General features: G+C 32.0%; 2 protein-coding genes across 3 annotated transcripts; one reads left to right on the top strand and one right to left on the bottom strand.

The window, feature by feature from the left end:
- The first annotated feature begins 1,423 nt into the window (after positions 1 to 1,423).
- Positions 1,424 to 5,104, top strand: LOC109005243. 2 transcript variants are annotated; one of them, XM_018984068.2, is made up of 7 exons: positions 1,424 to 1,533; positions 1,763 to 1,814; positions 2,235 to 2,359; positions 2,448 to 2,732; positions 3,330 to 3,557; positions 4,044 to 4,175; positions 4,397 to 5,104. In XM_018984068.2, the coding sequence occupies exons 3-7, from the start codon at positions 2,285 to 2,287 to the stop codon at positions 4,859 to 4,861; spliced, it is 1,185 nt and encodes a 394-aa protein (XP_018839613.2). In that variant the 5' UTR covers positions 1,424 to 1,533; positions 1,763 to 1,814; positions 2,235 to 2,284; the 3' UTR covers positions 4,862 to 5,104. The 2 variants fall into 2 exon arrangements, with proteins under 2 accessions (XP_018839613.2, XP_018839614.2); XM_018984069.2 differs by lacking the exon at positions 1,424 to 1,533 and adding an exon at positions 1,569 to 1,660.
- Positions 5,105 to 9,478: 4,374 nt separating this feature from the next.
- LOC109005244 (glucan endo-1,3-beta-glucosidase, basic isoform-like) lies at positions 9,479 to 12,075 on the bottom strand. Its single transcript, XM_018984072.2, has 2 exons — positions 11,875 to 12,075; positions 9,479 to 10,692 (listed from the first exon to the last, which is right to left on the bottom strand). Exons 1-2 carry the CDS (start codon positions 11,966 to 11,968, stop codon positions 9,749 to 9,751), a joined length of 1,038 nt encoding a protein of 345 aa, XP_018839617.1. The 5' UTR covers positions 11,969 to 12,075; the 3' UTR covers positions 9,479 to 9,748.
- Positions 12,076 to 17,407: the final 5,332 nt, after the last annotated feature.

The following is a 17,407-nucleotide window of genomic DNA, read 5'->3' as shown; positions in this document are numbered from 1 at the left end:
ATGAATATCTAAATGAGGTGAAGCTATGCATTAATTTTAGCAAATGAGGGTGTGCGTGCAATCATAATGACAGTGAGGCTATATTACTATGCAATGCTTCTTTTCCCTTTTGATAATCCATAAGAGCCTCTTTGTTATGACAAGTTGGTGTTCTGTTTTTACATAATCAAACCAAAGCATATGCAATTTGATTTTTATATTGTGAATGCTCGGACGGTCATCTTGTTAAAAATATCTGAGTAATGAAAAAAAGTTGCCCACCATCCCCAATTCCTTTCACAAAAAGCTTCTTTGTAGCATCCTATACTGCAAGGTACAAACCATTTCATATTTACATAATCTATAACTCATGAATGAATCCAATGGAGTAGAATTGCTTTTCCATTTCTCCTAGCCTTGCCAAATTGATCGATCCGGTCACTATTAACAGAATAACGACCATTTATATAGCTTGAGCAAAATTTGAACAATTTTCTTGACATCAGTAGTTATTTTGCTTACTAAAGTATCCCTTTTACTCTATCATAAAGGGAGAGAATTTTGCAGCCCACTCATGAGAATGGAGGGCTTGAAACGTTGCCCCATTGATAGCCTACCATTATTGCCACTTGATAGAAAAACGCTTTCTACCAAAAGAAAGAGAGAAAGAGGAAGAACTCTTCTGCATGGGCAATTAACAACTCAAAAGGCACTTTATTCTCTACCCACAAGGACAACTCATTGTAGCCCAATTTTGTTAGTCAAGTTCCTAACCCCAAGTTCCTTAAGTTTCAAGTAAAATTTCTCTACATTAATAGCTCTGTGTCGGGACATCAAGCAGCTCAAAAGCCATTTTGCCCTCTAAGCTGGGCCACAATGGGAAGCTAAAGTTCCATTATCTTGGACAAGTCCAGAACTGTTCACATGGTTAATGATCTAAAAGAAGGGGACCAATGACTTTGGATATCAGTGATTGTCCCATTATTTTTATCATGTCTTTAACCTAATCTACCTAAAAATTTGGTAAGCGTAACGGATTTTGACTGATTTTAAGAGCTGTTTGAGCTTTTAATATGTGATCCAAAAAACATTACTTTCTAGTGCAACATCGCAAAACCACCGCATAAGAACGGAGAATTCATACCAAATTCCTAATATGCTCAAAACATCATACAAACAGTGTTCCCTTTTTTTTTCTTCTTTTGATGTGGCTCAACAAGATGGGAGTGAACCCCAACCTGACCCCACCACTTTACCTATCGTCAAACATGTGTTGATATCTTTTTTCATTTTTGGTTCTTTTTTTCCTCCTTTTCTTCTTTGGTTGGTTGGTTGGTGGGGAAGAAACTAACGAGGCCAATCCGGTAATTTGACTTAAACGGACGTTTGAACTGGTCAGGGGCAGGTTATGAAATCGACGGTTGAAAAGAGAGGGAGGCAGAGGGGACCCTCATGAAGTTCACAGAATTTGCTCTTAAGCCACCATGCAGCAGTCATCACAATTCACAAAGTATCTGCATAGGCCTCTTCACACCTCACTCCAAAGAATACTGGGTATGCTTTTCCCTGCACTGCTCTTGCTTCCATTCTCACTTCCTGAGCACATATCATTTGGTCTAGAAAACAAGACCAAGCACAGGCTATAGGAAAACACCCTTTTGTGGTTATCTTCGATAACAATGTCAGTAGGATTTATGTACTATCAAGACCGTGAAGTAGGTCAATTCTGAATTTAGATGCTTTGACATTTTCTTTCTTCGTTTAATTTATGTTCTTCTTTTAGGTAAAGTCAATGGTGCTCTTCTGTGGCTGATACTTGATAGTGTAAATTAAAGGTAAAATTCTCTGGGCTGCTCTGAAATCAAATTATTGTACTTGATATGTTTGCTATTATTGTTGTACTCCCTTTGTTTGATGAAACACTGATCTTGGTGATTCTTTTCCTTGGTTAGATTGAGTAATGTATGTGCTTTTAAGGATACCAGTTAGTAATCTTTTTATCATGCATAATTATCAACTGTGAGCCTCACACAGAAACATTACTGGTATTAACATTTTCAATTTTGGCACTTCCAAATTTGGTCAGGCCAAACATTACTGGTATTAACATTAATTGAATGGGCTTGGCAAACTGAAATAGTGTGATGAACAGAATTAATTATCAGCTGGTTTTGTTTTCCGCTGAGAAAAACTTCTATGGAGTAAATGTAATACGGTTGTTTATGGGTTTTTTTTGTTTTCTGTCTCAAATGAAGGGTCAGTTGAAGAGTACATACTTTGATCAATACGATCTTATGAATCTTCAATGGCCAAGACCAAGTGCTGGTTTGGTTGGGTAACCAGGCTCCTAACTTCTGAGGCAAGAACAAAACTTGAAGAGGTTGATTTACACTCTTCTACTTTCAATAATTGGAAAGATGATTTCCAGTAAGCTTTTTTGTTATCTTCGTATTCCTTGCACTTTTCAGAAATCGAAGAGGTGGAGATGGTTGTTTGGAAAGGTCAAACATAAGCAGTACCCTGCACTCTTAGCACCACAGAGAACACTGAGCGAAGCAACAGAAGAGCAGAGAAAGCATGCTTTGACTGTTGCCATAGCAACAGCAGCTGCAGCAGAGGTTGCAGTGGCTGCTGCTCATGCAGCAGCCGAGGTTGTCCGGCTCGCAGGCGCTTCTCAATCTTGCCAGCGCTTCATGAAGCAAGATAGAAATTTGGCTGCCATTAAGATTCAAAGTGCTTACCGGGCACATCTTGTGAGCTTTTTCAAATCTTTTCTCCATCTTTCTCCATACCCAACTTTTGTCTCTAATTTATTTGGATATAGACTTGTGGCATCTTCTGCATTCCATTGGAACTTGGATGATATTGTTGTTGCTCTAGCTTCTAAAAAAGTATATTTCTTTTACCTTCAAATTAATCATATTTATTTTTTCAAAAATTACTTCAACTGATATGCTAAATAAGCTGGTAAACTCTAGTGAGAATTGGAAGTCATTCAACTGTAAAGATCTCCAAATACTTCAACGCGTTCAAATGCTTCTTAAAATACCGAGTCTTATATTGCGAATTCAAGCGCAATACCAATTTGAATACTCAAACCATCCAGATCGAGTAACATGCATTAAAGTCAAAATTAGCCCGCCTGCCATGCTCTATTCAAACACAGCAATAACACAATGGACCACTCATTGGAGAAGAAGGACATGTACTTGCTCTTTGCTTCCCTTTATTTTTTGTGGGATTTGGAGAAAAAGATGCAGGATTATGAGAACGATTGTTATCTTTTATTGGTTATATTGAACTAAAGCGCTTCTCATGCCTGACTTGAATTTCAAATGGGAGTGAAACAGGCAAGGAAAGCATTGAGAGCATTGAAGGGACTGGTGAGACTTCAAGCCATAGCTCGTGGACGAGCTGTGAGATGCCAAACAGTCACATTGAAGTGTTCGCCACTGAGTGCAAAAAGACAGGCAGAGGTACAGGAAAAGAGCATCCCTTCTGCAGATGCAAGCCACAGAGAATGTTATAAGAAACAATTTGACGGGGCAAAAGATGAGTTTGGAGAAGAGGACACAAAGGTAATGAGATGATTCAAATAAAAGATTAATGCCTTTTAAGGTGCTTTCAAAAGATACTTTTAGTAAGAATGAGTTCTGATAACCCAAGAAGAATCGTAGAGACCCTTTTATGTCATTGTTAATGAAAGAACTTCCCTAGAAAAAGGAGAAAAATGTACAACAACCAAGGGGATCCCAATCAATATTTCTCTGTTTTTCTTGGTATGCATATAAAGTTGCATGCAAGTGTTAGTAGATGTTTGTCTTTCAAACTTCAGAGATAACTTCTTAACCCATAGGAGGAGAAGAGGGTACCGTTTGTATAGGGGAATGATTTCGAAATAGACCTCCAATCAGTTTGCATGGTGAAGACCTAATGCCTATGGACTTCTTCACAATGAAGTTTCTCCTGAATAAATCGGTTATTTGATGATACTGCAAATCAAATTTGTGCTGATGTTGATTGATTTTGCTGATCTGGTTTACTGAAGATTTGGTTATGGACAGCTTGAAAGCAGCAGTCTGAGAACTTGGGACCGGAGCATGGTTTTGAAGGAAGACATGGATGCTATATGGTTAAGAAAGCAAGAGGCCATTACCAAAAGAGAGCGCATGAAGAAATATTCATTTTCACACGGGGTAATTTTTTCTGCTATGAAATTTCCTCTTATGCTTTGGTGGCCGATGACTAGAACCGAGTCATAGAAATCTGAATCCTATATGTAAATTTACTACCATGTCGTTACCAAATGTTGCTTGGTTCCTAGTTTCCTGTTTTACTGACAACTAAAAAGATAACAAAATAAGTTTCTGGCCTCTTCTCTCGTATCTAATTTTCATGAGAATTATATGTTTCTTAGGAGAGGAGAAATGCTCAAATGCTGGAGGAATCAGTGGACAACAAGAAATTCGGAAAGAGGAGCTGCCGGCTAGAACAACTGTTAGACAAAGAGCAGGCATGTAATATGGAAGGAGTGGGTGACAGGAATGGGCAAAAACAAATTAGACCCAGAAATGAACGGAAGCATGTTTCTCTAGGACTGGATTCACAGTGGTCATTCCCAAGGAGATCTTTCTGTCATGCGAAACAGAACTCAGATACTAATGACAGTTTGATGCCAAATTCTCCCATTTTTCGAACCTACATGAGTGCAACAGAATCTGCCAAGGCAAAACAAAGGTCGTTAAGCACACCAAAGCAACGGATCATAGGGTATTTGGATGGATGCCTTGATCACAACTTTGCAAACAAGAACGAGCAGTACTACTCGTTTTGGTCTTCTTTTAATACTGGTACCAATGACGGTAGAGGTGTTTCTCAGTAGGCATGTATCTTCCTGCAACATGGATCATCCTTGCTGAGTCTAAAAACAAGTTCAGTCCAACGGCTTTTTCAGGAAAAAAAAAAAACACAATGTCGCAATTATTTCACAAACCCGTTTACGTTTTTAAGACAAATAATCATGTCAAAGTTTATTTCGACTTGGTTTTTGACAGGGAGAGGAATTGAAGTACCTTCATGCCATATTCATGTCACAGCTACTTTTATATATACATACAGTTTATCATGAACTGCGTACGATATCATGATCGCCTTATAATAATCTCAATGGAAATATTCACAATTAATTAATACATCCTTCTGAGGCTAGTTTTGTAATTGGATATATGTTTATACCATTTCTCTGGACATTTTGTATTACTATATATTTTGGTGGAATAACAAACAAGAAGCTTTCAATTATGGAACATGCATGGTACTTGTACAAAAATACTAGTGCAAGGACACGATATATGATTAGGGGTGAGCACTGATTTAGTCGGAGTTTGATCGACTCCAAATCCGACTCTGTCGAACTTCAAATCCGAACTCCAACTCCAATTTGTGTAGGCTCAGATCTGATTCCAACTTTAACTTGTTGGAACGGAGTCGGATTTGGGCTTTCAATTTTTTATTTTTTTAAACTTCATATTTAGCTCACAAAAAATCAAGCATGGGCTTTCAAATTTCAAATTTTCTAAGAAATTTAAAACTAAAACTAAATAATTCACTGCTAATTTACTTTTATACTAATATCTAACTTATTTTTATGCTAGACTTATACTATAATGTCTAATTACATGTTGTCATATTATAGTATTACATTATTTTGTATCTAATTACACGTTATTATACTATAATATTACATGTTATTATATTATACTAATGTCTACCTTATTTATAACCTTATTTCTAGTATCTAATTACATCTTATTATACTTTAGTAAATTAATATCATGTGTTATTAACTTATTATACTTAGACTTATTAGTTATTTCTATACTAGTGCATGTCTAATTTATTTCTATACGAGACTTATACTATAGTGTCTAATTACATATTGTTATACTAATATCTAACTTATTTATAACTTAATTATACACTAGACTAATTTATAGTGTCTAATTACATATTATTACACTTTAGTAAATTAGTATATGTATTATTATTATACTAGATTTATTTAAATACTAGTGTCTAACTTATTTCTATACTTGATTATGTATGCTAGTAATACTATGATATTTACATATACTAAACTATCATTTGTCTATTTATATTATAGTATAAGTATTTTATTTTATAATAATTAGCTCATACTAGTATATTATTAAATTTAACTATATAAATTCTTGTTATATAACTACATAACTATATTAGTATATATGATAAATATATGGATAAATATATTTTTATAACATATGTACAATATCAGAGGATAACGTTAGAGTCGGAGTCGGTCCAATGACACCTTCGACTGAAAAATTAAAAAAAAAAAAAGAAATCTGACTCCAACTCTATTTTGTCAGAATCGGAGTGGAGTCAGATTCATAATTGGATTTTCTGATTTTTGCTCAACCCTACTTCAAACTAAGAACCTTAAAGACTAGCGCGTTAAAGGGAAAATACAGTTTTAGCCTCCAACTAATAGAATTCTTCATAAAAATTTTATACATTACATCTTATGATCAAACCATTAAAAATTGGCATGATCTTACATCATTTAACTACCAAAAATAGCATTAACATTCATATTCAACCGTTAATATAAATAGATAAATAAAACGGATGATATGACATGATATCTTGACTATTAATGAATATTATAGACGATGCACACTACATTTTGTTATTTATTTTATTTTTTATATATAGTTAGTGGATGCGTTAATGAGCACTAGCATTTTTTCTTTTTCTTTTTCTTTTTTGAGTTGGAGGAGTGGTTTCAAACTTTAGACCTCTATTTTAGAGGCTCAGAATTATGTCAATCAGGCCACATGTCTTTGGCAATAAGCATTAGCATTGGTTTCTCTATATACTTCTTCAAAATTACATATTTTAAAGATTAATTTTGTATATCAATAAAAACTCTCACATTGAATTATGTATTTTTTTACCAAATGATAATAAAATATAATTTTTTTTTAATTTTTTTCTAAAATTATTTTATATATATATTTTACAATTAGCATCTACTTTGTATTATCAACTTAATACAAATTTTATGTATAAAAATCATTTTAATACAAATTCTACAAAATTAATTTTAATGACCGTAGGAGAGATCAGAAAAATAGTAAAATAATATTTAAAGAGGAAATAGTGTTTCTTCAAATTCATAGCTATGCAAAAATTTATAAATGTATAAGTTAATATAGATAAATTTAAAAGAATATTATTCAAATTTAAAGAATATTATTCAAATTTAAAGATGAAGATGCATTAGTCGATACTAGTGCTTCAAGGGTAGATAAGAGATGACGCGTACGTCGTACTGGTCAATTCTCAATATATATTCAGTAATTGCACGTGTACAACTTCGGGACGATATTCTGTAGTAGTGATCTGTTTTTTACAGTTTCGGCAATGGATTCGAGTTGGTAGATCAGTCCAGCCGCAGGATTTCAATGATTAGAAACATGGGATTTGTGAATAGTAATTTTTTTTTTTAGTGAGAGATGAGTTTAATTTTTTTTATAAAAAATTAAAAAAATAATAAATCTCATTAATAATTAATTTAAAATAAATTGAAATTAACGCAACAACAAAACACAACAGAAGTCTTCCGTACGTCTGGCGTGGATTTTGTCTAGTTTTCAATTTCTCCAGCCAGTTTGGTGTGGATTTTCTCTAGTTTGGGATTTATCTAGCCGGTCTCGTTTATATTCGTAACTCATATTAACTCACCACAATTTATCTTATCTCATCTCATCTTATTATTACAATTTTCTTAAATTCTCATATAAAATATAATAAATATTTTAATTTTTTTAAATTTTAATATAATTTTTTTAAATTTTCATATAAAATATAATAAATAATTTAACTTTTATTCTATTATTCATAAATCATCTCAATTCATCTCTAAATTCAAATCACTCTTTATTCTAGCTTTGGATTTTCTCCATTTTCTCTAGTTTTGAATAATTTCTCTAGCTCTGGTACGAGATCTGTTTCAAGTATGTGCTTACTTCATCTCTTCTTTCCCACCTACCCATGCACCACTCCTCTCAAATCCTGATTCGATGTCTCATTTCTTGTTTAGAACTATTTTGATCCAACTTTTACAGTTGACTGATTTCAAAATTAATTTAAATCATATTAAAAGTTTCTTCCCTTTCTGTCAGGTCTCATTTGCTTAAATAAATTTCATGGTACGATTCCAAGTTTACTGTTGCAAACTTTCTTCGATAATCATCAAGAATTATCCAAATTGATATTCATGATCACTTCTTACGAAGTATTTATTTCTTGGAAAGCTCTTTTAAGAAGGGTATACTAGCTCATGTTGTGAATCATATTAATTTACGAATGGGAGGAAAAGTGATCCAAATTTTTTATGGGACTTGTTTTATATGGTTTAGATAATAAGATGAGGTGTAATCATTTTAAATAAAAGTTAAAAATTGAATAAGATATTATTATAATATTAATTTTTAAATATTATTATTATTTTAAGATTTGAAAAAATTAAATTATTTATTATAATTTATGTAAAAATTTTAAAAAAATTATAATAATAAAATAAAATTAAATGAAATGAAAATTTTACTATCTAAATTCTTCAATTTCTATTATGGTAGGATAAGTACTAAAGTTTCTGACTTTTTGTGTCTCACTTTGCAGTTTGCCCCACCAAGAGAAAAAGCAAGAGAAGAAGCGAGGGTTTGAGATATGGGAGATTTTTGCCCACGTCAGAAAAAACTGTAAGAGCATTGATAATGGACTAATCAAATATTAATACAAGTTTAAATTTTAATTAGATGTGAGAAAAAGCTTCTATATTAAATTAGTTAATGGTTTAAAATTTAAGACTTGATGAATAGTAAATCTTAAGTCCTCTTTAAATATAGCTAGCTACTATTCACAATAGAAAGTAATATTTAATTATTTCATCACTTCCTTCTCTCTTTGAATGGTAAAACATGCATGGCATGTACATTATTTCTATTGATTGATAGAGTAGATATATTATTTCTACAAAGCATGAAGATCTAAGAAATATATAAATTGTATTTACAAATAAAAAAATAAAAAAAAAGTAAAAAATATAATATTATATTATTATTTTAACTTTATAATAACTAGTCCAATGTGGACTCATCTAGTCAAAAATTGATATTATAGTCAAAAGTTAAAATTCTAGCCAAATTTTAAACTTAGACCATTGCCATTAATGCTCTAAGGTGTTAGAATTCTGATAAGTCATTTTTGTATATTTTTCTGTGTATTTTATTGATGTTATGTTGTATTAATTTTTTTTAATATACAATCAATCACATCAGTTGAATATACAAAAAAATATATAAAAATAATTATTTATAAAAATTTTATTTAATAAAAGCTGCCCTGTCAGTCTGTAAAAGATTCTGCGTTTTCCGTTTGTAAGTATAGCATTTTTCACCGTAATTATTAGAACGGAAAATATACTTTTATCACGAAACAATATTTATGGGTACAAACACAGAAACTCGAGTCCCTGACATTAATGCGAAACTATATATAGTAGTAATGCAATTATGCAACCCAAAGCTCTGCCCTTATTCCAAAGGAAAAGTCCTGGTTGGACTTCTCTTATTCACAATATCATAAAACAGTACTACCACTGCATGGACGAGTCTCGTCCTAGTCTTATAGTTTATTCGACTGATCTGACTACTACATGGTATTCTTAACTGAAATCAATACCGTATTTAGGCGTTTTATTTGGTAAAAATAGCCCCCAATATTTCTCATAATCTGGACTCTTCTGGTTCTCATCAAACATGGCAAAAACGTAAGTTTCTATAGGGCTACCGGGCTTCTTTGGAGTTCCTCCCTTCACATGCTTAGCCAAGTTCGTGTTGTAAGTTCTTGCATTATCCGTGTTTGTCGCCTGCCCTCCACCGGACGGCCAACCACTCTCGGAAACGACGATCCGCAAAGAGCCCCCGCCGGCCCTTTCTAGTGCCCAATAGAAGGCATCCAAAATGGCATCGAAAAGGTTACGGTACCCGTACTGGCCGTCCTGCACGACAACTTGTGGAGAATTGAAAAGAGCATACTCAAGACGAATGCTAGCAGTGTTGCCAATGTAACTGAAATATGGGTAAATGTTAACGAGTAATGGGGAGTTGTTGTTCACTAAGAAACGGATGATGGGACCAAGAAGTGCTTGGTATTCGGAATTGAAGGAGCCTTTTGATGGAGGGTAGGACTCTCCGAGAGCAGCTGCAAAAGTAGCAGTGGAAACTTTGATTTTGTTCCCCAGGCCAGCATTAGAGATTGCAGTTTGAATGTTTTGCATGGCAGGGAGAAGATACCGTGCATATGGACCGTTTGGCTTTATTTCATTACCGACCGCAATGTACTTGAAATTCACATTCCCATAATTTTGCACATGGTTTCGGACCCATGCATTTGCAGTGGCTTGATTTGAAGCAATGCCTTGAAGCTCTTCATCAGGGACACCGAGCATGAGCTCGATGTTGGTGCCTCCGAGGGCTTGTTGAGCAGCTTGGTTTTGGCCATATAGTCGCATTCTTCGGATGTTGTATTGTTTATAGAGCTGTACAACTTCTCTTGGGGATGGTAAGTTGTTTCCAAGCATTCCATAACAAACACCAATCTGCGCAGCTGCGTTAGATTGAAAATTTGGTAAATTTTAATTATGTCCTCATCCCCTGATCATAACTAGGTCATGTTGAAAATGAGATTTTGTTCTTGTGAATGAGAAATATGGTATATATCGAATAGTATTAATTTGGTACATGAGTGGCCAGACATTCCGCACATAAGATGCATGCAGCATATATATATGGGACGTATACGTTTGTCGATCGAGATCAGCATGAAATTCAACATGATACAGGTTTAGATCAGATATATTATATATATATATATATATATATATATATAAATATCCCGATGAAAGCTACTGTTTCGAAATTAGTTGACCTTTTATATATGTTGGTACTTTTGATTATTGTCATGCATGATTAACACATGAACGCCAAATACTTTAAGGCCTCGTTTGTTTTGAGAAAACATCTTATCTCATCTCATCTCATTTCATCATTACAATTTTTTCAATTTTCAATATAAAATAAAATAAATAATTCAACTTTTTCAAATCTCAAAATAAAAATAATATTAAAAAATATATTCTAATAATATTTTATTCAACTTTTTAACTTTAATATCATCTTATCTCATCTCATCTCCGAAAACAAACGAGGCCTAAATAGCATGCATGCATGCAGTGTTGCTCTTACATTTTCGAAAATGAACTCTTGTTACCGATTTTAATTTTCAAGCTGCGCGCATGCTATATAATTCAGGGTGGTAATACTTATAACGAGGTTTATATAAGATCAATAAATACAATTTGACCACTAAGGTGGTCGCCCAATTGGCAAAAGGTTAGGGAATCGTTCTTCCCTCTTTTACTTAATTGAGGTCACAAGTTCAAAACAACTTGCAGGTTTTGGGAGGCTTTGCATGTTGGCACCTTAGTAGGATTGCGGTGACGGGTTGCTCCACATGAGGTCAACAATTATGACCCAAACTGAACATACCTTAGCGAGTCAAGCCTTTATGGTCACACTTAGAGGAAATTAAAAGTTATACTGGCCGCCCCTCGCATGCACTAGGCAACCATCGGCCACCTTGAGGGAATCAAATTGTAGTTTTTTTTTTTAAAAGAGTACTCTTATATTGACTTTGTTATTCTACTAGCTAGTTTAGAGAGAGAGAGAGAGAGAGAGAGAGAGAGAGAGAGAGAGAGAGAGAGAGAGAGAGAGAGAGAGAGAGAGAGACCTGTAATGTCCAGGCCTGCCATTAGCATCCCAAAGAGTAGTAGCATTATGGACACCATGGAAGGGAATTTCCTGACTGAATGAGATGTAGCCATAAATGGAGGAAATCTTTGAGGAGAAAGGAAGAGTAAGAGAGCTAGAGAGAGGAAGGAAAGCAACTATGCTTCAAAACGCTACTTGGCTGCCCTTTTATAGAGAATAGATAGGGATCAATGGTATATGGCTGCTATATATGCTGGAGATTACACTGTAACTGGTCAAGCACTCCATGGAACCCAATTCATGTACTCCATGGGATGGAAGACTAAGCGAGGTAGGCTAGGAAGGAATTTTTAGCAACGCACTAAAATCGAAAAAGACTTTTCGGCAAACATATTTTGTCCCAAAAAAACTCGTAATTTGGCAGCACCATTCCTCCCAAATTTTAGCCCGCCAGTCACTGCGGAAATTAATTAAGCCATCACCACGCGCGCGCGTGTGTATATATGGCCTACGGGATGTGAGTGGCAAATTATGTTTGTGGCTCGTGTTTATGTCTAGTTATAAACATTTGATTATATAGGTCAGCTTGAATCCAACCCGTTCAGCTAAACGTATCAAACTTCCAAACTCTAACTCAATCTATTTAGATAACGGATCATGTTGTGTCACATTTTTTGACCCGTTTAATAATTAACTAGAAATATGTCAACACAACCCGACTCATTTAAATTTATTTGTTTCATATAAATAGGTTGAACTAAACGCATAACTTATTTGATTTGATTAACATAATTTCATATAAAAGTTAAAATCTATATTTATTAATAACCACAATATCTTAAAAAATATATATATCAATATTTTTCAAATTTTAACATATAATAAAACCAATATTATAAATCATATAATAAAAAATATGAGCATAGGTCTAAAATTATAATCTCAACAATAAAAACATATATAATTATATTGAGATTTACCAATATTACAACTTAACAATAATAAAAGTTTAATTTTGAAATAAATTTTAAACAGGTCAAAACGGGTTGATTCCTTTATAAATTGTGTCTTAACGGATCAACATGTTTTGATCCGAACCTATTAACATCAAACACAAATCCGCTAAATAATTTTGTGTTGTGTTCATGTTGAGTTCACAGATCATGTCAAATATTACCACCCCTAAATGTATTAATTATCTATTACATACAGAGTCAATATTGACGGCCTCAAGTTTTTATATATTGTACTCTCTATAATATTTATTGCTTGTTTAATGCTATTTGAAATATTTATAATTAATGACGTTATAGCATTCACTCGAAATTTTATCTTTCTTCCATTTCAAACACTTAAATTCGATAGGAATTTAAATTTTTTTATAATTCTAAACATATCAAAACGGGTTGATTTTGTTTTAAGCAGGTTGATTCATTTATAAATTGTGTCTTAACGGATCAACCTGTTTCGATCTGAACCTGTTAACATCAAATCTAAATCTGCTAAATAATTTTATGTCGTGTTCATGTTAGATTCACAGATCATGTTAAATATTGACACCCCGGAAGGTATTAATTATCTATTACATACAGAGTCAATATTGACGGCCTCAAGTTTTTATATATTTTACTCTCTATAAATTTATTGTTTGTTTAATGCTATTCAAAATATTTATAATTAAAGACGTTATAGCATTCACTCGAAATTTTATCTTTCTTCCATTTCAAACACTTAAATTCGTTAGAAATTTAAATTTTTTTATAATTAGTAGGTAAAGAATTTTATCTACGGAAATTAATTAAGCCACCAACTTCAACACGCACAATATATATGGCATACAGGCCGGCATTAAATTTATTATAGGATGCATAAGTTTTTGTTTGAACATAAAACGAATTAAGATGGGTCATATGGACGTGTTTCAATGTCACCACCTCACGATCACCTACAACTAAAGAGTAGAGGGCTTGAGCGTTCGAGAGAACGTCTCTGATGCCTAAGTCAATGACTGAATATAATAATAATAATACCAACGAATTCGATCCCTCTTACGTACCTGGGTTCTCCTCTTATATAGAACATCTGAATCATTTTGTTGCTTAAGTGAAAATAGATATATCTATTATTCAAATTCAAACTTGAGGATTGATGTGGGTTTTTGCTTTAATGGATTGTTATAATAACTGTCTGACCTTCATTTATCGCCACTGGGTGGTTACTTAGTCGGCAATGGAAAGTGGGTTGAGCTCTTCTCGGCTTTAATGGACCCCTTCAGTATTAGAACTCAAATCATGAATAGATGAAAGTCCAGGCCCTTACTGTATGGGCGAGAGGAATGTCCTCTCCAATGGGTTAATTACTTTTTATTTCCCTTGAAGTCTTTGACTTTCAGATATCTCTACCTCCCGCGTTCTCGTTATAATCATAATTCATAAACTTTGGCCCTAAACAAATTGAATAAGGTATGGCTTGGTTATCAAGATGAGATTAGACTCATCTCTTATATAATTATTACAATTTTTTTCAATTTTTACACAAAAAATAATAAATAATTCAAATTTTTTCAAATCTCAAAACAAAAATAATATTAAAAAATTATATTGTAACAATATTTTATTCAACTTTCAACTTTTATCTCATCTTATCTTATCTCTCGATCTTAATTATTTATTTTATGGGCTGGAGTTACCTCAAATGAAAATGGACGCTTCTACACCCACTGCTCCCAACTCCCGCTGGGAGCCAACATTAGTTATTTTTGTGTGTTTTTTTAAATTAGTTTTTGTTTTACATGTATTGTTTAATACTTTTAAATAATTTTTTTTAAAATTCATAACATCATTAAAAAATACTTTCTTAATTGCAAAATAAATAAAAAAAATCTAGCAGTAGCTCCGAGCGAGAGCCGAAAGCTGTTGGAGTACTAGCGTTATTCAATGAAAATACATATGAAAGGCACGCACGCAGGTAGCTAGCTAGTTATGTACGTACCTAGGGCTCAATTTTAAGATCTGGGGAAATATAATTAACAATATCTCCTTATATATATAAAAAGCCTATGAAATGAAATTTTCTTATTTTAATATAAATTTATTGTTTTAACGGAATATGCTGGCTTTCATTAACTTTCCCTCTATTTGTAATAATTATAGAACACAGGGATACAATTGTATTTTCCTTTACATTCTGTTTGTGGCTACTTTTATGGTTTCTGTTGGTTTCTATTCCACTATTAATATCTTTAAATATGCTAATAAAGCATATTTATTATAATAATAAATCATGGATTCAATTTCCAATTTGAAAATACGTTATAATAGGAAAACAGATTTATGTAGATTTGTCTTTTCGTATTCATTATAATATGAAAGCATTATAATAATTTACAAATAGTCTATCTTTCAATAGCTTTTAAGATATATATTGGGAATATATATAGAATGGTAAAAGGTAGGAATAGAGTCAGAACGATGAAATTATTAATTATTGTGAGGATCGAAAATCGAAAAACAAAAACAGTACATGTGTTTTTTAACAATAAAAATATGGTTCATATTTATAAATAAATATATAGTGCATGTATCTTTTTATTACAATATTATTAACTCTATTATTAATTCTAAAAATCCTGTGGAGCCATGTGTTGATCAATTAAGAAACAAATTTTTTATAAAAAATCTGTTAATTTACTATTAATTATTTTTTATGAAAATATTCTATTTTCTATTCATAAATAATCAATTTTGGAGACTTTTTATTTTGTCATAAATGTTGTGATTAACTTTAGACTTCAGAGATGACACATGCATGTCCCCCAAAACAACCAAAAAGAAAAAAAAAATAGAAGAAGATAAACTTGACGTACGGCATCTGATTATCCCTAAGATCGTGATGATCATGAATCAGGCCTCCAGTCGCCATGGATTATGCAATCATGAAAATATATGTATGTGTGTGTTTCGAATCAACTATAGGTGAAAGTGTACGTTCAAGATATAATGCATGTGACACCAAACGATTGACAATTAAGTATAAAAAAATAAATAATTTTCTAATTATCTGATACTATATTAAAGAGTAATAAAATGATAATATTTTAAAAAAATGATAATTAAACAGATCTAGCACTTCTTTAAGATGAGCAGCCCATGATCTATCTCTAAATAATTTATCACAATATAGCTAGGCCAAGTCGATAACTTAAATAGTTAGATACGGAACAATATATTAATATAAGGAGTCTACAACTTTCGAAGAATGGATCGATGCAAGCTTATAAATTTATTACAAATTTACTATAGAAAGACAACAGATGATCATGATCAGGAGTAATTAGAGTCATTGGGTAATTTACTAAAAGATCATCATGTGGACTCCTTCTCGTGATTGCTAATTAATGATTATTTTTATAAGCATATCATGTCATATCATGTCAGACACTTTCATTACATATATATGTAAAAATATTGTTTAATTTATGTATATACAATTAGTCCAGTTTATATTAAAAAATAATCGAATTAAGATGGTTTTAGATGAGTTGAATAAAATATTAGTAGGATATTATTTTTAATATTATTATTGTTTTAAGATTTGAAAAAATTGAATTGTTGATTATATTTTGTATATGAATTTGAAAAAATTGTAATAATAAGATGTGATGAATTGATGTGAGTTCTGAATACAAACAAGGCCGTAGAAGTGCCCAATCATGCCCTCACCCTCATTTAATATATAAATAATAAATTAAAAAGCGTTGTGGATAAATATTAAAAAGCTATTCAAAATTTTTTTTGTATAAACATCTACCAATTATAGGACCATATTATAGCTTCTATTAATGCTCTTATTTTATAATATATCAAAGCGTGTAATTATTTATAAATTACATGAACATTATATCGTTATTATATTAACCAAAAACATTACGTCCTTATTAATAAAAAATTAGTTCTTAACAAAAAAATTTTATTTTCTTCTAGCAAATATTTGAGCGTAATGTTTTAACAAAGTTGTTTGCGATAAGATTAATACAAATCCAATAAAAACATTAGTTCAAAATATGAATCATTTGATGTTTCCACAAATAATTTATGTTCTAATTATTTGTTACTTGGAAACAATATTTCAATTTTGTTTAGAGAAAGTACAAAAATGTTTTCCCTCCCAAGTTTAATTTCAAAATAATGCACATTTGGTCTTATCGGCTGCACCACTTTTTTTTTCTGTTTTTTCCTGCATATTCCAGAAATGCTGTAGAGATAGATATTCTGGTATACAATGATCTATTTTGCTTATGATGTTTATTTATAGGATCATGTTAAAGCTTCTATTAATACTCTTTTTTTATAATATATCGCAGCATTTAATTATTTATAAATTACATAAACATTACATCGTTATTTAATTAACCTAAAAAATTATGTCCTTATTAATAAAAAAAACTCTTAACAAAAAAATTAAACATAAATTAAGCAAACGTGCATTACACGTTGCTTTCACCTAATATATAATAAATATACCTTTCTCGGTCAAGCAATATATTTATTCAA

The sequence above is a fragment of the Juglans regia genome, chromosome 3, assembly GCF_001411555.2.
Source record: "Juglans regia cultivar Chandler chromosome 3, Walnut 2.0, whole genome shotgun sequence".
Taxonomy (NCBI): domain Eukaryota; kingdom Viridiplantae; phylum Streptophyta; class Magnoliopsida; order Fagales; family Juglandaceae; genus Juglans; species Juglans regia.
Note: the sequence above shows the minus strand (reverse complement) of the source record. Positions and strands in the feature narration are given on the sequence as shown.